We start from the raw sequence: 22,213 nt of genomic DNA, 5'->3' as shown, positions 1-22,213 counted from the left end.
GTTTTTATTTATTAACGTTTATTGCAGTATAGTTGATGCACAATATTATATAAGTTATAGGTGTATAATATGGTTATTCACAATTTTTGGAGGTTATACTCCATTTATAGTTATTATAAAATATTGGCTATATTCCCCTGTGTGCTATGTCCATGCAGCTTGTTTTGTACATAATAGTTTGTACCTCTTACTCCCCTACCCCTACATTGCCCCTCCTCCCTTCCCTCTCCCCACTCGTAACCACTAGTTTGTTCTCTCTCTCTGTGAGTCCCAGCAGTGAGTTTCAATCCAGAGTTACGTTCTCACTCTTCATTGGGTTCCCTGGTACAGGGCAAGACACTCTGCTTCGTTCTCTCAAACACCACGTCTTTCTTCACTGGTTCTTTTCTCACCAAGACTCTCCTACCAGGATTATTATTTTTCCAAATGCACACCCACACTTCAAATGAAATCAACTCACAGAAATGTCAAGTGGCAAAGAATAAGTTCTTCAGAAATGTTCAGTAAGATTTTCTTAGGGCATAAACCCCTCCCAAAAGCTAAGATTGGGAACATCCTAGTAATTCACGCAAGCCTGGTCGGCAGTTTGTAGGAGCTTCTCTGTACGCAGCTTGGGTGAGCACGGTGAGAGAACAACATAAATTCATCTGCATCCGTTGTATTTGTCTCACATGGAGTGGGAGGCCCACTGTGTGTGTGTGTGTGTGTGAAGGTCCCAGCTGCGATGAGGCCAAATGCTTACTGAAGAGCAAGGCCCCAGAGCAAATGGAAACTCTGACCCTACTCTTGGACACAAATCCATCTGACTCTATTTTGTTGGCTTTTTCCAAGGGGACATTCCCCGTCACCAAATCTATACCCCAGCTGGACATTTTTAGATTCTTTCATTTACAGGATAATACTATAGCTAACCCCATGCTTCCTTTTCCCCTTCAAAATTGCAATTTAATGAATTCCTCTCAGCAATCCTGAGGGGGAAGCTAGCATAATTTGCTCTCTTTTACAGAGGAAACTGGGAGTCAAAGAGGTTAGGCACAGTGAGCCAAGGGTCAACCTCTGTCCACCACTTCCTTCAACACCCAGCTCAAAACTCACCTTCCTCCGAGAAGCCATCAGCCCAGCCTGCGCTTCAGAAGGCCTCGGCACTCCTCCATTCTGTCTGTGCTGCACTGTTGTCGGTTGTCCACATTGCTCTGTAATCGTCCTGCATGTGCTTCCACCCTCCAACTAGACTGTGAGCTCTGCAAGGGCAGAGTGTGTATCATCACTTCTTTGTGTGCCGCCACACGGTTCATAAACGCCTACCCAATCCTTAGAACCAGAACCTCAGCCCTTTCCTCATCCCCCTGAACTTTGGCCTCTAGGGGTGGAGCTGAATCGTTGTTCAGTCACGTCAGATAACATGCGTGCCTCTTGTTGAACGGGAAAGAGGTAACTAATAGCAATTTCCTGGCTATGTTTCACTTCCGCGAGCTGATGCTTCGGGACCCTTGACCATATGATTTCTGATCTCAGAAGACAAAGCTGTGTGCATCCGAGTATCTGTTTAAACTGAGTCACCTCAGCCAGGCAACCTTGCTGGCCCTCTTGGCCTTTGCCACCTGACATGACTTGTTTTTTTGTCTCCTGAACAGTCCCCGAAGTCACCCCAGCTAACGTCAGTGGAGGCGGAGGCAGCAAATCTGAGCTGGTTATAACCTGGGAGGTAAATGAATCTCAGAACAGAAGGAACATACATTAGCCTAGGCTATTTTACTATTTTACTCTGTGTTAAACATATATGGGAAGTTGCCTTCTCTGGTTTTAACAGCAAAAGCCTTCTGAGTGCAAACACTCCCTCTCACATGAATGGCTAGCAGGAAAAGATGGCGCTTGCCCATCAGCTGTGGAGTCAAGTTCTAATTCAGTTAATCACAGGAAAAACAATCATGAAAGGGAAGACAACATAAGAAAAAGTGTATATATGTATAATACGCACATTAAAGAAGGCTGGTTTAGAGAAAACCAGTTTTTCTTTTTTTCCTGAATTACTGCAAGGCCAATTGATTTAAAACATCTGCCCACAGTAGACTCCGTGTACCAGCACAATTTCCTAAGATTGGCTTTGCTGCAGGAGTCCTCTTGTGTAAAGTATTTTTTCGCCAACGTAGAGGTGTGTTAGTCACCACTTTATTAAAAACTGATTTTGAGAGAGGAGGTCAGAGTTTCAGAAAGAGTCCACAATGATTTTGAAGGATTGTAGGCAACAGTCGCAGAAGTTCAAATCTGTCATTTAACCAGAGCCCCAGCAGTGAGAGAAACCACTCACCCCTTCCCGCCCAGCACTTCCAAGCTGAGACGGAAGATCTTGCCTGAGCCAGGATGGTCCTCACTTCTTTGGTGAGAGCTCTTTCAATGAGTGTCCATGTGACACTGCAGGAAGGATCCTCCTAGATGGTGCATGTTGGGAATGTTGGTTTTTAGATCAACTCTCCAGTGTCTTCCACAGTCACTTACTACAGTTTCAGAGCTGGGTCTCCCCCATCAGGAAGCCAGGCTCTCCACTGCAGGTTTTCATTGATTTTTTTTTTTTAACCCTGCTTCAGTCCCCCCTGAATATCTCTGGTAGACTGATGGCAAGTCCCAAACTGAAGACTCTCGACAAAGCCCCCAATAAGATAGCGTGAACACAGGGGCGCGTGTGGGGGTGGGGAGTGGAATAAAACAATGTAGCATCTGCATCAAAGTAGTGTGGCCTCTGAAGACCGCCTCCCTTTCTTCCCAGACGGTCCCTGAGGAATTACAGAACGGCAGAGGCTTTGGTTACGTGGTGGCCTTCCGGCCTTATGGCAAAATGATCTGGATGTTGACCGTGCTGGCCTCCGCGGACGCCTCCAGATACGTGTTCAGGAATGAGAGCGTCCATCCCTTCTCTCCCTTCGAGGTTAAAGTGGGCGTCTTCAACAATAAAGGAGAAGGCCCTTTCAGTCCCACCGCAGTGGTATATTCTGCAGAGGAAGGTATGATGTTTCTTCAATTCTGAGATGTCGACTTTAGGACGTACAATCAACTTAGCACTCTACCCATAAACTGAAGGCATATCCTGAATCAAGAAAAGCGTAATATGAAAAATATGATTCATTATCTACCACCAATCTCTTAGAAAGACAGCAACTCCACGGTATATAAAAACAAATGGTTAGGGCGTCCCTGGTGGCGCAGTGGGTGAGAATCTGCCTGCCAATGCAGGGGACACGGGTTCGTGCCCCGGTCCAGGAGGATCCCACATGCTGCGGAGCGGCTGGGCCCGTGAGCCATGGCCGCTGAGCCTGCGCGTCCGGAGCCTGTGCTCCGCAACGGGAGAGGCCACAACAGTGAGAGGCCCGCGTACCGCAAAAAAAAAAAAAACATAAAACAAAAATAACAAATGGTTATCCTTTATTCATTCCACTGCTAAGGACCCAAATCTCAAGTACCATATAAGATCTTCATGTCTATGTATATATCACATTACTTTCAACAGAATTCTATTTTATTTTATGCCTTTAAGTGAATGCCAAAATATAATTTTTATTTCCTCTCAGTATGATTTTTCTCGTAAATCATATTGTACTCAAAAACTATTCTGTTATTAAAGAAGAGAGTAAGTCACAAGGCAGTGCGATTGCTCTCATTGCCGTCCCGGTGCTGTCATGTGTAGGGCTTCTCACTCATTTTTACTGCGTCTGTGCTATCCCTGCTCTCAGAATACCTCTCCTAATGGTCTTCATTTCCACTGGAGTTCACCTTCATTGTTTCAAAGGTGACGTTCGGAATGAGACCATATTAAAAGTTGAGTCGTTGACTTGGAGTAAGTGAAGATGCAATCAATTCTCCCGTCCAGATAAAGAAGTCAGCCCCTTACACTCGGTGGTCCTCCATGATCGAGCCCCCACCTCTCTTTTCTGCCTCAACTCCTGCCCCTCGTCCCTGCATACTCCATGTTCCAGCCATAGCCAAAGGACTTGCAGTTATCCAAACAAGCTTGAGCCCCTAGTAGATGCTTCACCTTCTCTTAATGTTCCCTGCTTTGCCCACCTTGTGACCTCATGGTCATCCTTCAAAACTCAACTCATACACCCAAGGCCTTCTCTCATTTCCCCAGGCCCATGGAGTGAGGTGCTTCTCTTTTTCCTTGTGTCTTAACATTGCTCTGTTATAATTCTCATCTCAACGTATTATGAATTTTGAATTTTAGTTTTATATTCTCACTAAGGTGTGTTTCTCGAGGGCCGGCTATTTATTTTTTACCTCTGTGTCACCAGTGTCAAAACGTGTATGACACACAGACCCCTAATAAATACTGAATGAATTAACACATAAATAGAATCATACATTGTTATAAATAGACAAAACCTTAGGGGTCTCCATGTACACCATTTTCTGGAACATAATGTGCATTCTAGAGGGAGCACACAATTTGACTGTAAATGGTACTAGATGAACCTTTTAAATTATTTAATACTTATATATTGATTTGAACTGCATCAGAAAAAAATACAGCTATCAAATCAAAACCAGGATTTCATTTATGTTACAACTCACAACATGCCTAGGTTGTTCATTAAGAAAGACCACTGAGGGCTTCCCTGGTGGCGCAGTGGTTGAGAGTCCGCCTGCCGATGCAGGGGACACGGGTTCGTGCCCCGGTCCGGGAAGATCCCACATGCCGCGGAGCAGCTAAGCCCGTGAGCCATGGCCGCTAGGCCTGCGCGTTCGGAGCCTGTGCTCCGCAACGGGAGAGGCCACAACAGTGAGAGGCCCGCGTACTGCAAAAAAAAAAAAAAAAAAAAAAAAAAAGAAAGACCACTGAAAGGAAAATCTTTACATAAAAATGGTTCACAGCTCTGGCAAAAATCTGGCAAAAAGAACTGAAATTTAGGGGACAGACTGGCTCCAGACTCTCCTTTGCAGCTGAGGAGGTTGAGGCCCAGAAAGCCTAAATGACTTGTACAGCCAAGCTTGTAATACATGCAGCTGGCTGTGCAGAACTGAACCGTCACCCGGCCCTCCTGAAACGTAGTCAAGTCAGCTGATTCTCCTTTTTTCTGTCTAATTTTCGTAACCAGTGACTACGACTCTCACCTAGGACAAATGCTAATTAAGAAGGATGTGTGTTAAATAAATTGCTGGCTATGAGACGTGATGCTTAAACTTAAGTGTCCTGGGTTACTTCCCTTCCACCTACCCCTAAATTTAGAAGCCAAAGATTTTGAAAAAGTCTCTTCCTCACCATCTCCATCACCATCCTCTCCCAGCTGTTAATGATGGTTTGTTTCTCTGTAAAATGAGGGTTTGGATCATAATCACTAAGGACTACTCTATAATCATTGATTCTTTGCCCATATGATGCCTTTGCATCTAGAAGCCTATTCTGATGCAGCTGATAGAGTCATAACTTTTTCCATACTTACCTGCAGAACCCACCAAAGCACCAGCCAACATCTTTGCCAGAAGTCTTTCTGCAACAGACGTTGAAGTCTTCTGGACCTCCCCCCTGGAAAAGAATAGAGGTCGGATACAAGGGTATGAGGTAAGCAAGAGATAGGTGCCTTGGTTCTGGGAAAGGGTCCCTCCCCCTCGTTGAGAACTTTCTAGACACCCTCTGATGGGAAAAAGACCTAAAGTTCCATTTAGAGGCATTTGTTTTAGAGAATAGTTGTTTCTAAAGGAGCAAGAATGGAAGCCCTGAGCATTCCACTGTGAGATTACCCGTTTCCATGGTACACTCCAGAGAGCTCTGTCTAAATACATGCAGGTCTAAGCATGTATAAGATGGTTGGCAAATTGAGCTTTGACTTCTGATACACCGAGGATCACTTGGGCTCAAAACAAGGTGGGGAAAAAGGGAGAAATACCCAACCATGACTGTGCCAGTTTACCATCTCACTCTGAAGCTAAGAACAAAAAGGGGGCCTTTTTAATTACCGATAGTTTCTCAGCGCACACAAAGCTCTTGGTTCTGAAAGCTCTGCTTACGACTAGCTGTATAGAAAATTAACTCTGTCGTAAGAATCTTGTATTAAAAAAAAAAAAATCACCTGATGATGTTGGAGATCTCCCCAGTAGGTATGACATCCAAGGTCTTCCTTTTTATTTTCTCAGGTAAAATATTGGAGACATAATGACAAAGAAGAAAATGCTCGAAAAATACGAACGATAGGAAATCAGACATCAACAAAAATCACCAACTTAAAAGGCAGCGCTCTGTATCATTTAGCTGTTATGGCATATAATTCTGCAGGGACAGGCCCCTCCAGTGCAACGGTCAACGTGACAACCAGAAAGCCACGTAAGAACCTTCTTGCTCAGAAATATTTTAGAGATTCATCAACCATATTCCAAGTTCATTCCCCATCCCCACCTCGCAGTGATCATTTGCATACTAATTGGTATCATTATGGAAATTCAGATTTACCTTAGCATTTTAACTGAACCTTTCCGAATACCGTGCAAAATTCATTGCTCCAGAGGACAGAAAGATAAATGTTTTCTCCTCACTGGGAAGGGCCACTTCTTTTAGCTATAAATGTTAGGCGACCAACTGAATCTTTTTCCATTTGCAGTGCTGTATCTCATCAGATTTTAGTGACCTTGAAGACACATATTAGTGAAATAGCCCGTTAAATTGCCTCCACTCTCGATTTCTAGGAAGGAGATATTCCTCAGAATCCATTGAGACTTAATAATCTGTGACTTCGTATATCTTAATTTTTTACAGCGCCAAGTCAACCCCCCGGAAACATCATATGGAATTCATCGGACTCCAAAATTATCCTGAATTGGGATCAAGTGAAGGCCCTGGATAATGAGTCGGAAGTAAAAGGATACAAAGTGGGTAATTTCTTTTTGCAGAGGCACCTACTCCTGCTGTTAGTGGGGACAGACCGTTCTCACCAATCTTAAGAACCCTGTCCCCACTCTCCCTGACAGTGCTCTCGCAGCCTCTTTCTCCGAAACACCAAAGTGGTTTGGTCTGAGTTTCTTCAACAGCCCATGACAGCTGGTCAGAATTTAGAGAATCGCCTATACTTCGGGCTCAGGCAGAGACAAGCAGAAATAGTTAAAGACCCTGTGGTTGGGACTCCAAAAAATCATGAAGAACCACATTTTAAACATTTCTACTGTCAGTTTTGTTCTGTGCTTATCTTGATTGTATTTTTAATCAACAGTAGGAACTTCTCCCTGTTACTAATGATTAATCTTTTTTGTTCATGTTCCTATTGTTAGGGGTATGTATACACACACACACACACACACACACACACACACGTATGTACGTACGTACGTACGTATACATACATATACACAAGGATTTTTTAGGACATTCGTTTGCCTGATCCCATAAATGTTAGCCTGACTTTAAAGAACTAGGAAAGAAAATGGATGTAGCCCTGGTGCCACAATTAAAGGGCATTTTAAGTATCTTGTTTTGTTTTACTTTTAAACAACATTTGAGGCAATGCAGGCCAAACAAAACTAGTCTGCAGGATGCATCAAGCCTGCAGGCTGCTATTTGGTGACATTTTGGGATGCAACTGTTGAGAGTAGCATAGTGACAGAGCTGTCAGGCACTAGTTACAGTTAGTAAAGCCAGGGCTGGAGTTGGGAGTTGACATAGTTGGCCATAGAGCCGTAGGTGATATGATTAGAGAGGGATTCGGAACCCCTCACTGCTATGGACTATTTTTCCTTCATCCATGTGGCACAGTGATTTGTATTCTGCCAACAGAGAAACATTCCCTAAGAACTAATCTTCAGACCTTTCACTGGATCCCTTTGTAAAAGCAAACTTTCTGGAAGGGTCTTACAGAATAGAGCAAAAATGACCACATTTTGGGGCTCTAGTCATTATGTGACTTTAGGTTAATCATGTAACCTCTCTGGGACTGCATTTCTCTTTTATTAAAGGAGAAATCTTCCAGTATCTTCATTTTCCCCTGAGCCTTTGCATCTCTATTCCGTCTCCCTGGGGCTGCCACCTCTTACATCTGCATCCTTAATCAGCCACTCATCTTTCAGGTCTAAGATGAGAAGCCTTCCCTGATGGCCAGAGCTCTCGCGATTTGTCAGATTTTTTTAAAGTACTTTCCATCCTCTTGGGTAATTGTAATTGGCTGATGACTCATTGTGAGTCCCCAGACTGTGGGCCACACGAGCACAGTGCCTGAACGGTCCCCATGATTTCTCCAGCTGAGGATGCGTTCACTACGGTGGTATTAAAGGGAGGCCTCATTTCTTGAACTCCTAAATCATTAGTCTCTTAGTGTGACATAATGGGAAAGAGTTCATCTGATCAGTTTTTTGCAAGACAAGAGAGATGTGGGGTTTGGTAGGCTGGAACATGAGAGAGGAGAGAGTAGACGCAAAGAAAGAAGGCAAAAGAGAAGACAGACCTTGCAACTTTGGGGTCTGACCCAGGCTAACACTGCTGGGACCAAACACAGCACGAGAGAGATGCAGATGTGATCTGGGACGAATTAATTTAACCAAACCAAGGAGGAGAGTAAAATAACAAACAAACAAAACAGGAGCGAGAGGGTCTTCCTCCCTGCTTCCAGTGTCTCCCAGTAGAACAGAGAGAGAAAACCCAATAAAAATTCAGAAAGCTTTAGGAGTCCCTGTGGAGGGGCGCAAGTTCCATGAGTGAACCTTTTACTAGATTTTAAGCTCATGTTGAAGCTGGTGCTGAAATAAATTTGAAAGGCAGGGAGCTGCCTAAAGTACTTCAGGGAACCAAGCAAAATGTTAGCCGGGCAAGAAATCCTGAAGATCATGCAGCCAAAGCCCTTCATTTTGCAGGTGCGAAAACCGAAGGCCATTGAGTAAAGTGACTTGGAGTGCCCTCAGCTTTCACAGGGCAAGGATCTGTACGCAAGCTGAATTTCACTTCAGTGAACTGGGTCTAAAAGATTGTAGGCGTTTTTAGAAGCAAACTTGGAAAATGAGTATCATTTAGTTGCTACTTCTTAGTCTTCCTGCTCCCTCTCAGAAACTCTTATATGAGCTTGTCTTGGTAGCACTTTTCCAAGGAGGCCCTGCTTATATACTTTTTAAAAATTTAACAGACACTTTTGCAGACATTTAGAAGATTCCCTCGAGCAGCACAGAATCGGGCAGGTGTGGTAGAATCAAGCAGTATAAGACCAACACGGCAGTATTCAGCTCCCAGAAAAGAACTGGGGCTTCACGGAGGATTGGGGAAACTTTTTATTTCTATAGAACTAGAATAAAGCATTGGAACAAATTACAACTAGAAAGCATGGAACCTTTTCAGATGTGAGCAGCAGATCGGATGATATAGGCTAATTTGGTGTGGGAGGGGGATCCAAAATGTATTTATTTAATATATTCATCACAAGGGCTTAACCACAGACTTAATTTTTTTAAAAAGAAAGAAAAAGAAAAGAAAGAAAAAGGACACCACAGCTTAAGATAGAGTCCTATCCAGAAATCAAGGAAAGAACAGACTATCTCAGGAAAAAAATAAAAAGACAATACAACAAGAGCCATGGATTTAGCCTTTTTTTTTTTCCCAAATATGGGTTTTCACGTTGGATCTAAACTATATCTGTGAAAAATAGAGTGGCACCTCCGAGTTGGGAATTTCATGCCTTAGGAAGCATCACTCATGGCTGGGTGTGAAGTGTGTGAAATGCTGCAGAAACCACATGTGCTGACAGTAGAGGAGAGAGGATTAACAAGGTTAGACCAGGTGGTAGTAAAGGGCCCTTTCCTTTGTGACTTCTTGATTTCCAGTTCGACTCAATTCCTTCCCTGCCCTTTAGGGCTGGGACTGGAGGAGCCAGACTCCCTACACATCCTCATTTAGATCCCAAGGAATCTCACTGTAACTGGTTATAGATATTGAAATGCTACATATACAATGTTCATGGATGTATATAGTTCTGTAAAAATTGTACATCTGTGTGTATGTGTGCGTATTTTTGGTTTTCTACCTAAATTGTTGAGATTTGTGGGATTTCTGCTTGCGTAAATAGTCTCAAAAAGAAGTTGACTTTAGAAAGTTTAAGGCACAAAATATTATTTCAGCACAAAGTGTCAAGCTACTTTATGATACTTGAGCTAAAAAGAGAGCGTCTGGTTTCAGTATCACAAACTAAACTGTCTACAGAGCCAGGCAAGTTATGTAAAGGGATTAAGTTAACTTAATCCTTTCAATAAATACTGTCAGTATACGTGCCAAGCACTGTTTTAATTCTTAATTTTGTAATAACCCATGAAATAGGTGCAGTTTTTAGCCCTAGTTTTACAGATGAAGAACTCATGGCATAGTTTAGTAACTTGCCTACTTCGCACAGCTAGTATTTTTTTTTACTGCTTTATTGAGATACAGTTGACATATCACATTGTGTAAGTTTAAGGTATACAGTGTGTTGATTTGATACATTTATATATTGCAAAAAAGATCACCACCATAGCATTTACTAATGCCTCCATCCCATCACATAATTACCATTCCTTGTTTGTGGTGAGAACATTTTAGATCTACTTTCTTAGCAACATTCAAGTATGTGGTACAGTGGTGTTAACACAGCTAGTATACTGAAGACCTGTGCTCTGAACACAGGCCGTATGGATCCAGAGTCCCACCTTTTAACCACTCAGCTCTTCTGCCTGCCATCAGTAGACAAATAGATCAAGTGGTAATAAAGTACTACCAAGAGAAATAACTCAGAGTGAGGGGGATAGGCAGTGCCATGGGATAGATAGGAGAGACATTATTTTAAATAAAGCACAGGGAAAGCCTCTATCAAGAGGTGACATTTCAATTGGGCCATGAAAAAAGGAGAGAGTAAGATAGGCAGCTCTCTGAGAGTGTTCCAAGAATAGTGAACAGGATGTGCAAAGGTCCTGAGGTAGACACATGCCACTGTGACACAATAGGAAGTGTTAGAGACTGTGATAAGCTACAGAGCTTGTGATGGTCCAGGATAGGCAGCAGCTTCTCAGCTCCAGCCAATTATTGCCAGACAGGAATGTAGACCAGTGTGGCCATATCTTCCAGTTTTTAGTAGAACCCAAAACTTTATCATGTACAGTTTCTTGATTTTTACATGTTGACATCTAACTCAAAAAAAAAAAAAAAAGTAAACCCACTAAGGGCCCAATAGTTAAAATATGCAGGCCAATTATTACCCATGGGCCATGAGCTTTCTACTATCTAACCCCCCTTGTTTTGCATTCATGAAGACAGAGACGAGAGAGGGGAAGCAAGTTGCCCACAGTGGTAGCCAAGCTGGTCTTCGTCACGAATACAGGCTTTGAACCCAGACTGCCTGGGTTTGAATGCTGGGTCCCCCACTTACTGGCCATGAGACCCTGGACACATTGCTAAACATCTCCAGGCCTCAGATTTCTCATCTTTAAAATCAGAATAATAACAGTGCCTACCTCAAGGGGTAATCTGTATTAGCACATAGAGTATAAAGTGTTCCGACACATAGTAAGCATTCAATAATGTTTGATTCTATTATCATTATTCCCACAAATTCACTCTTTCTCCTTGTCTCCCACCCTGGATTATAGGAAATGCGAGCACAGCCTTTAAGTCAATCAGCTGAACCAAGTGTTTAGTGTAAATAAAGGTTTTACAGGTCTTAGGTGCCACTGCAGTCCCCATCATTAGAAGACTGATAAGCGATGCTGATAAAAGGGCAGTTTTTTTCCTGGAAGTCTTTCTTTTGGATTTACAGTTGAAACGAGGTGAATCCTCTGTGCTCTGGCAGAGGTAAATCAAAGAAGCAATTTATTCCTCAAAGCCAGGTGTGCCCTTGCATCCCATCAGCCAGCTCACGTTCCTGCAGGGCCGTGATGAGATGCTCTGACAGTCCTGAATGTGCCTCAGGATTTATTTGAGCCTGATCATTAGTGAGGGGATGCTGAGTTTGATACAACTGATGCTCTGAGAAGGAAGGGGGACACTTATGAATCTTTCCACCTCAAGGAAATTGTGTTTTTCACTTTGTATTAGAGAGACATAAATAAAGGTGATGAAATGCCAGGAAACAAATGGGATCTAAACCGTTTTAAGGGAATTTTATGAATTTCACTTGTGTTTGATTTTTTTTTTTTTTTTTTTGCAATGGTAGGGTAACCCTATGTCTCTGACCTCAGCCAATCAGAATTTACAGTGGGTCTTAAGGAAAGAGAGCCAGTCCTGTGGTTCTCAAAAGGTGGTCCCTGGAGCAGAGGCAATGATGTTACCTGGGAACTTGTTAGAGATGCAGATTTTTCAAGTTCCACCTAAAACCCACTAAATCAGAAACTCTGGGGTGGAGCCCCGTGTTCTGTGTTTTAATAAGCCCTCCAGGCGACTCTGATGCAGGCTCAGGTTGGAGAACCCTGATCTCATTCATGATTCCCTGAATGAACATCCCCTGAAGATCTTTCTTAACAATGTGTCACGGCCTGGACCCTCCTGCTATGGAGCCTGACTCAGGAGGGCTGGGGCGAGGCTGGAGCTGGATGTCTCAGCCTCCTCACTGTTGCCACTTTGAGCTGGATAATTCTCTGTTGTGGGGACTGTCCTCTGCATTATAGGAGGACCCACCCACCCGTTGTGACAACCGAAAATGTCTGCAGACATTGCCAGATGCCCCCAGGGACAAAACTGCTCTTCCCCCCTCCCGCCCGTGTTGAGAACCAGTGGCCTGCAATATCGGTATTTTTTTGTTTTTCGTTTTGTTTTGTTTTTTTGCGGTACGCGGGCCTCTCACTGTTGTGGCCTCTCCCATTGCGGAGCACAGGCTCCGGACGCGCAGGCTCAGCGGCCACGGCTCACGGGCCCAGCCGCTCCGCGGCACGTGGGATCCTCCCAGACCGGGGCACCAACCCGCGTCCCCTGCATCGGCAGGCGGACCCTCAACCACTGCACCACCAGGGAAGCCCAGCATCGGTATTTTTTTACAAGCTCCCCAGGTGCTTCTAACACACAGCCAGGACCAGAACCATTCATGTTACCCAACTCTTCTTTTTTTTTTTTTTTTTTGGTCAAGAGAAACGATGGGTTATGGTGATTTAAGAGTACAGGCTTAGGAGCCCTCATCTTACCAGTCGCCAGCTGTGTGACATCTCTGGGCCTCAGTTTCCTCATCTGCAGAAAAGAATAACGGTGCCTGTCCTGTCAGGTTGTTGTGACAGTTAGACATGGTCATGTCAATAGAGTGCCTGGCTCATTGTAAACATCAGAAAGTATTTGTGGGACAGTTCTCATCACAATTATCATGTCCAGAAAGGCAGGTGCACCTCTCTGGGCCTTTATCTTTTGTTCCTGGTGGGAATTGTTGGTGACCAGAGTAGGTAATGCCAGGTAGTGAAGGTATTTTCAACAGAGCTAGCTGCCCATCTCACCATGTGAACTACCAGCCTAGTCTCTGACCCAGAGGAAACCAAGAAGGGAAACAAAGAGTGGCACTGTTGAAGCTACAGACGCTTCTAGAGTGACAGTAATTGCCCCATAACTTCCCCTCTTTTCTACGTAGCTCAAAAAGGGGGTTATAGCACTTGTCTTTCAGAGATGCTCTCCCTGTTCTGAAATGTCCTCTTCCCAGAGGATTAATAATAATGATAACTTCTGGCCTGTTTTGTAGCTTCTAACGTTGGCCGTGTATGTTTGTACCTTTTGTTCCTTTTAAGGCTTCATAGGTACTGTTTCTTACATGCTTCCTTTGAGCCCTTCATTTTATTCAATCCTGTGCAATCGTAAAGACTTCCCAGAAAAGTGGGTGTTATTGTCCCCGTTTTACAGATGTGGGCAGTGAGGCTCAGAGAGGGAAAGTAAGTGGACCGTGGTCACACAGCCGCCAAGTCTGTCCTCAGGCCAAAGACCCTCATGCGTAACTGAGCTCTGTACGTCCACCTTCTCCATGTGTGTTAACTGACCTTCCAGAGGTTACATGAGGCCACACAGCACGTCGTTAGACTCATGCTAGCCCCGCTGCCATGCTGCACAACGCTTTAAACTCTTTCCTCCTAATGAAATCAATGGTGGCTGCAGACATGCCCCTCGCTATTAAATGAGCCTTCCAAATGCAAGTGGGCAGCCTGACAACCTCGGCGTCCCTGCATTTCACTGGTGCCCAGAGGTGAAAGTGAAGGAATGCTCCATCCTTGGGGCCCTTGTGAGGACAGCAGGTGATACCTGTTCTTTCCATATTGGCAGGTCTTGTACAGATGGAGCAGACAAAGCAGCACATCTGTCATTGAAACAAATGAAACATCAGTGGAACTTTCTTTGCCTTTTGATGAAGATTATATAATAGAAATTAAGCCATTCAGTGATGGAGGAGATGGCAGCAGCAGTGAACAGATTCGAATTCCAAAGATATCAAGTAAGAATGTCTTTTTTTGCCTCCTTTCTCCCTGTCTGCCCTGTCTCCTAAGCTTCCCAGTGAGTCGGGGCTAGGGTGAAATTAAGCCTGAAAAAGGGCTAAAATAAAAATGGGCCATACTATCCCCCTTCCTCAGACCACTGGTATTTGCTGATCTCAGGTAGTTTTGTACAGAAGACAGTTTGACTAGTTGTGACTGATTTAATCAGTTGGCAATCAAAACTCAGGTCAAAGCAGCCCCAAATCAGTCACCCAGGCTTTTCCATGTGGACCCATGTAGTTTGCATCTACAATAAGCCCAAAATTACAGCTTAGAAAGTTAAAAGCATGACTCAGGAAGAACAAGCAAACCGTCCTTTAAAATGCTCTGGAAACCTGTCCATAGTGACACAATATAATGTCTTTGGCTGAAAATATTTTGCACTTGACACTTTATTTTGAACATATGTATGTAACATATGTACATAAATGCACATGTCTACCTATAGTCAAGATTATCTTTGTTTAGAAAGACTGTTGAACAGTGTGTTCTTTTTTGAGCCAAATACATTCCACTTAGTTTTCAAATACTATGTTTGCAAATATCTCAGCAGCATATTATTTTTTGGGTTTTTTGGTATGATTTTATTTCTTTGAAATTAAAAGAAAAAAAACAGAACAGGCAAATCCATAGAGGCAGATTAGTGGCTGGTAGTGACTGGCCAGCGGTGTGAATTGAGGCTTAACGGGTACTGGGTTTCCATTCGGATGATGAAAAAGTTCTGGAACTAGATAGCAGTCCTGGTTGTACAACATTGGAGTGAACTTAATGTCACTGAAGCGTACACTTTAAAATGGTAACTTTTACGTTATGTGTATTTTACCGCAATAATTTTAAAAAAGTAAGATTGCCATTAGGTATCTAAGTATAGATTTTCATTGGCCTTTGGATTTAATAGTCTAGAGATAAGGGGTTCAGTGAAGGCTGGAGATAGGAACTTTCAAGCCATCAGTGGAGATACGCTATTTTAAATCATGGGCAACCCTCACTACAGAGTTCTGAGCTTCAGCCCCTTTGCCAAGTGTCTGTCCATCATAGTATTTTTCAGATGAGGAAAGGGTCTAGTATTCTTGCTGATATCAAGTTTTAGTAAAGCATCCACTAAGCCATTTTAATTACATCTATAAAATTTGGATGCCTCAAATCAGAAAACAAAATGTTTAATGGTCCTCTCACCCTTCTTCTGAATAAGCACTTGTTAACGTTAATGAACGTAGAACAGGACTTCAGGTGGGAAACCAAGGCTGCACCAAGACATGCTCCGAATTCAGGAGTAATTTGCCAGTTTCCAGATGAGGTTTATATTTACTGCACCTTTTTGGCATACAAACACTAAAGGCATTTTTGTCTTTTAAAACACTGGGGAGAATTGGTTTCTGCATATCAGAAGAGGACTCTTAACTTCTGTGGAAAGGTACCAGATTTATGGTGAGATGTGGAAATAATCTCCAGGCCAAAAAAACACAAGATGAGAATTTGTTTGGGGATTAATTTATCTCACTTTCTTTAAATCTGACTTCATACTTGCTTATCATTGCCAGGATTTTTTTTTGAAAGACTGACTGATGATTCTTGGTTTAATTCATTACAAAAACATTTTAAGCAATTTTATTGGTAAAATTATTAGATGATAAGGATGTAACTGTGAGCCAAACATGATCTCTTTCTCAAGAGGTTTTCCATTTTGTTGGTCAGAGGTCTTATGATCTTGATAAAAGCTCAAATGACAGTTGGTAACTTCTGACTGTGAAAAAATGTAAGATGTATAAGAAAAAGTTTTAAAAGGATTGAGATTATCTTGTTGGGCAAAAAAAAAAAAAAGAGTTAGAATTCCAATTCAGCTATTTACTAACTGGGTGATCTTAGACTTAATCTTACTTCTCTGGGCCCCCATTTCTTTACCAGTTAAATGGTGTGATAACCATAGAGGTCCTCAGGGTTTTTTTAGGAATTAAGTGTCATGTGGCTCTGTGCCCGGCATTAAGCTTGAATTCGAAAGGGAACATCAGTGTTTATTTTGCCGCATCATTGATATCATAGTGTTTATCAGTAATGTTACCAGTCATATTGAAGTTTCTTCTCATGTTAGAGGGGGACACCCTCCTTTTACAGATGCTTAAACAGAGATCCAGAGATGTCCACCCCCTGCTCCCAGGTTCATAGCTCGAGAGTCAGAGAACTGAGACTAAAAAAGTCAACAAGAGATGGTCATTTCCGCTAGACTTCAGATAGTTCTTCCGTTTCCAAAAGCCCTGGGGCCCCGCCTCCCTTGGTCGCCGGGGTGAGTAAATTTCTTCTCTCTCCAGATGCCTATGCAAGAGGAGCGGGGCCGTCCACTTCCAACGCATGCGCGCTGTCGGCCATCAGTACCATCATGATCTCCCTCACAGCCAGGTCCAGTTTATGACAACAGTTCTCTAAAGGACTTGCTGTTTATAATATAAGCAACATTTAGCTAGTTGTTTTGAAGACACCCAGTACTAAGTAATATTGTTGTTCAAGTACATCTTATTACTGGAAAAAAAAAATGTTTTTTGCTTCTTTAGGAATGGCATTCTACAGTACTTCCTCAAAGCAAATCTAGCTTTGTCTGAAGTTTCTTTGGAAACTCTGCAATGCACTGAAGACATCTGTAATATGATGTTACCAAAGCAGTTTACATATGTCCTTATATGCATATTTTTTATTATATATTTAGTGTTTTATAGAATTTTTTAAAGTTAACATGAAATGTAGATATTAATTTTTTTCCTCTGCTGTAAAATGCTATGGGCAACACAATCATATGGTTATTATTTGGAAATAGTTCCTTTAAAGACAGAGTTGGAAACTCACCTTGGTAATTACATTGCAGATCCCTTGTACAGTTTTATAAGGGTCTAGTGGCAGAACAGCTGAAGACTTGGTCTGTAACTCAAGGCTGCTGTATGGAAATGACTCTTGGGATGAGTAATGTCCTATATCAAGTCGTTTTGCCGTGTACAATATGCTTTCCAGCCCTGTTGTGAATTCTGTTGTTCAACACAACCTGAGGTGGTTTCAGGAATGGCTGCAATCTCAAAACCTAAACTAACTGCCCAAGAGGCACCTTGTGCAATACCCCCATCCCTGAATTTAGCATCCTACGGTAAGAATTTCTTTTCCCTTGACTCAGTTAACGTTGTCTTTGTAGTAGTAGCATTATCTTAGACATGACCTTGGAAGTTAAATATCCTGTAGTAACATAGACCAAAAGTTAATAGTCAACCATGTCTTTCAAAGGATAAAAGATAATTTTACTATCTTTAAATGTATCTGTCTTTAATGTACATTTAACAACAAAAAGGGTAATTCTCTGTTGATGGATTCGTAACTTCTTTACAAAATTTCTTCTAGATAATATGTGTATCTCTTTAATAATAGAGCCCTTCTTTTGAATCACAATTATGTATGGAGTCTAGCAGATTTCTCCTATTTCAGCAACTAGCTGCCACAAAGAATTTTTTTTCTTGACTCTGTAAAAGATCTTCAGTACAATGGTGTGGTATCTCGATGAGTCTCCTGTTTTGCAATAGGTAACCTCGCTGCTTTACAAGCTTCATCTTCTACGTCTTAAAATCACACGTTGGAAAATGACAATATCAACAAAACTGTATTCTTATGAAAAGAACTATTTGTAATAATGGGGGAGGTTTTGTAAGCTGACAATAGTGGAACAGTGCATATAAAAGGCAATGAAATTTTCTATAAAAATTTTCACATGTAAACACACTGCCACCTTTTCTTCTTTCTCAGAGAGCTCAAATTTGCCTGTAACTTGTCATTTTTCCTTAACTTTTCAACCTTCTAGCTATATTTATCCAATAAAGTCATAATCAGGATTCCACTTGTGTAAAAACTAGGGTGGTAACTGGAAAAAAATATTGTCAGTATTTCAAGCTGTGTTCCTTTCTTAGTTTGATATAGTTACTTCTATGTTAAAATAAAACAAAATTTAAAATCACATGCAAAAAAAAATCAACAAAATAATAAAATGAATGAAAAAAAAATGATACCCCAGGTAGTTCCCAACCCCAGTGTAAATGATATTTACCAGTGATCTAGCATATGTAACCTCTTTTTAAAGGTATTGTTAATAAATATTCTGTCATTTGTAAAGATACTTGTCTTTTGGGAGCATTTTTCCTGCCTGCCTGTCAGGGAATTTGTTAGCTCACCCTTGTGCTAGTTATAATTTAAGATCATAGAGGGACTCAGAAGTCTCTGGTCACGATCCAAAGCTAGGTGACCCAGAGCTCTTCCTTTGGAATTGACAACCCTGAAAACATCATTGCAAATCCTCTTTGGAGGTAGAGAGGGACAGAAGTCCACAAATAAATGTCCTGAAGATCAAACTTGAATAGATCCTCTGCATTAGCTAAGTCTTTTCTGTATTTAATCTAAGGCCATCTGTTGTTTTAAGGTTTCCCCAACCCCGCTGCTAAAAGGATAGAATCTAAACTTGAGGCCCTTCTTAATCTAATAACAACTTAACTCTGCACCCAGCCACACAGAGTCCTCACTGGCCCCTGAACACTGCTTGCTTTGGGTCTCACCTCTGTGCCTTTTGGGCACCTGGCTGCCCCTTCCTGAAATGTCCCCCACTGTCCTAGGGTAGGCTTGTCTGTGAAGCCTTTCCACACTCCAGTCCTCGGTGACATCCTTCCTCTGAATGAGCTGTCAGCCCTGTCGATACCCCTCATTTAGTAATTAATCAGGTACTACTTTTGGAAATCTCTTGTACTGTTCTCTTGCATTTTAACTTAACTCCTGTACTGTTACTTAATTTTCCTTGTATGTATGCCTTGTCTTCCCAACTAGATTGTAAGCTCCTTGAGGGCAGGGACTTTGGTCTTATCTTCCATGTACTCTCCATAGTGCCTAGCACAGTGCCTTGCAATAAATAATCATTGATTAATTGATCGAAGGGGTCTTTGAAGTAGCATTTTGCATCAGTTGCCTACCTGTGTGCCCTAGTGAACCAATCAGAGGAGACTGTGTCACTATTTTGCAAGGTGGCAGAAAGTGTCAGAAGGCCTGACTTCTGACTCGATGCCTTGAAAAAGTCCTCTAATCTCTTAGCTTCATCATCTGATAAATGAGGCCCTGGATTAGCTGAGTCTGACCGAGCTCAAGATGTTTTTTAAAAGTGCCCCGTAGACACCTTCACCCAAACGTGTCTGATTCGTTGGTTTCCATGGTTGTTGCAGGTTAGGCTCACTGGTTGCAAGCAACAGAAGCAACTCTGGATAACCTAAGCAAACAAAAAGGAATGACCCTGGTCAGATAACACGAACCAAGGAGACACTGAATGCCCAAGCCTTGGCGAGAATAAGAAGCAGGCCACTCTGAGGATCAAGCCTGCAGGAACTTTGCAAAGTCTTTGGGGGGAGCTATTGTGGGGATGAATTGGCTCTGTTTCTGATTGTGATGCCACTCTGTTCAGTATCCAAATCCCTAGAAGAGTCTGACCGATCCACTTTGTGTCATACCACCAGCATCTCGATCATGCACTCATAGGGGAGAGAGAGTTTGTTAAAGGAAAATTTGAGATGATGTTTCTAGAAGATGGGATAATAAACGCTAAGAAGGTCTAAGCAGCACACTTCCTATGTTTAGCCCCCCAGGCAGGATTCCCCAACCCCTAGTACCAGTGAATATGTGCAGGGGGAATGTATTACTGCTTGGGATTTTTGCCCAGTGACTCTGAAGGAGAAGCCCTAGAAAAGTGCCTATTTGCTTTGCTTATTTAATCTTTCCCAGCACTTACTCTGATGCTCATTTTGTGTGTGGACAGTCCACCTGTGATTTAACTGTATAAAAGGAGATTCTGTTTTGCCAGATAAGTGGATTCTCTCAGCATCCCCGAGTGTTTATAAAGCCCACAAACCCTGTGTACGGAACAGCATCTTTCCACGGGGGCAGAAGACATGGGTGATAAATTTCACCTTCAGGTGAGCTTGGAATTCTTCCAGCCTGAGGTGGGAGCTGCCGTAAGCTTTTCTCTTAAAATAATGATTGAGTTATTCCTACCATCAAATTTTTGGTTATTTACATCTGGGAAGCAGCCTTCAATCCTGATGAACCTTTTCCCAGTCTCTCCCACCACCCGTACCTTACTGCAAATATGCTGCAAGAATGCTGAATTCTAAAAAGTCATAAATAGTACATAATTAGCTACTAAAATGTCATGTAATTTTTAAAGTATTTTAATGTAATCAACCACCAGGTGATTTTTGCACACCATATCAGATTATCAATGCTACTGTTCACCTCCATTAATACAGATAATCAAGAATTGGCTGTATTTTCTTTTTTTTTCATTTTATTTTATATTGGAATATAGTTGATTAACAATGATGTGTTAGTTACAGGTGTACAGCAGGGTGATTCAGTTATACCCATACATGCATCCATTCTTTTTAAAATTCTTTTCTCATTTAGGTTGTTACAGAATATTGAGCTGAGTTCCCTGTGCTAAACAGTAGGCCCTTGTCAGTTATCTATTTTATTTTATAATTATTTTTTATTCAAACAGAAAGTCACACAAATTATAGTCATCCTCATCAATTCACTCAGTCCCATGTAATTAATTTTTTTTCACCTTGATCTTTTGTTAGCACTTTTATGAGTTCATCAGTTTTCCATTAGAGTTCTGAAAATGCTTATTCATTCAGTTCAGCAGTAGAGTCAGTTACCAGAAACCTGTACTTGTCAGAGTCTTTTCCATGAATAGTTATCTATTTTAAATATAGCAGTGTGTACATGTCAATCCCAAACTCGCAATCTACCCCTCCCCCCAACGCCACGGTTTCCCCCTGGTAACCATAAGTTCATTCTCTAAGTCTGTGAGTATTTCTGTTTTGTAAATAAGTTCATTGGTATCATTTTTTTAGATTCCACATATAAGTGATATCATATGATGTTTGTCTTTCTGTCTGATTATTTACTTCACTTGGTATGATAATCTCCGGGCCCATCCATGTTGCTGCAGATAGCCTTATTTCATTCTTTTTATTGGCTGAGTAGTATTCCGTTGTATATATGTGCCACATCTTCTTTATCCATTCGTCTGTCGATGGACATTCAGGCTGCTTCCATGTGTTGCCTATTGTAAGCAGCGCTGTAATGAACACTGGGGTGCATGTATTTTTTCAAACCACTGTTTTTTCTGCATATATACCCAGGACAGGACCGGGAGTGCTGGATCATATGTAGCTCTATTCTTAGTTTTTTAAGGAACCTCCACTCTGTTCTCCATAGTGGCTGCACCAATTTACATTCCCACCAACAGTGTAGGAGGTTTCCCTTTTCTCCACACCCTCTCCAGCATTTATTGTTTTTAGACTTTTTATCATGGCCACTCTGACTGGTGTGAGGTGATATCTCATTGTAGTCTTGATTTAAGAATTGGCTGTATTTTCCTTGGTGACAATTGAAGAATCCTCTGGCCACCCGTAGTGATTTCAGGTTTCAGGAGCAAGCCTTTTAAAAATCAAAGACTTAGAGTCCATCTCTGGACCTATTCCAAATTATTCTATACAAAATGACACACACGGGGGCCTTCCATAGGCAGCCTAGTACAGTGGCTAAGAATATGAATGGAATCTGATCACCCAGGATGCATTCAGACAATTGCCACTTATTCGACAGGATAACGTTTGTAAAGTTCTAGAATCACAGCTCTCCAAGTACTAGCAAATTATGCTATAAATCAGCCATTGTTCTTTTTCCCAAGTGACTTGAGACAGTCACAAAAAACCCGACATAGAATGTGGGTACG

At 42.0% G+C, this 22,213-nt stretch overlaps 1 protein-coding gene across 3 annotated transcripts in view; it reads left to right on the top strand.

Moving 5' to 3' along the window:
• Nucleotides 1-18,551, top strand: part of CNTN4 (contactin 4) — a 958,070-nt gene extending 939,519 nt beyond the window's left edge. For all 3 annotated transcript variants that reach the window (XM_067043593.1, XM_067043596.1, XM_067043595.1), the window contains 7 exons: nt 1,635-1,705; nt 2,765-2,999; nt 5,439-5,551; nt 6,124-6,310; nt 6,740-6,852; nt 14,204-14,372; nt 16,719-18,551. In XM_067043593.1, coding sequence (XP_066899694.1) covers nt 1,635-1,705; nt 2,765-2,999; nt 5,439-5,551; nt 6,124-6,310; nt 6,740-6,852; nt 14,204-14,372; nt 16,719-16,819 — 989 coding nt within the window. In that variant the 3' untranslated portion in view covers nt 16,820-18,551. The remainder of the gene's footprint in view (nt 1-1,634; nt 1,706-2,764; nt 3,000-5,438; nt 5,552-6,123; nt 6,311-6,739; nt 6,853-14,203; nt 14,373-16,718) is intronic.
• The last annotated feature ends 3,662 nt before the right edge of the window (nt 18,552-22,213 follow it).

The sequence above is a fragment of the Kogia breviceps genome, chromosome 10 (genome assembly GCF_026419965.1).
Source record: "Kogia breviceps isolate mKogBre1 chromosome 10, mKogBre1 haplotype 1, whole genome shotgun sequence".
Classification (NCBI taxonomy): Eukaryota; Metazoa; Chordata; class Mammalia; order Artiodactyla; family Physeteridae; genus Kogia; species Kogia breviceps.
Note: the sequence above shows the minus strand (reverse complement) of the source record. Positions and strands in the feature narration are given on the sequence as shown.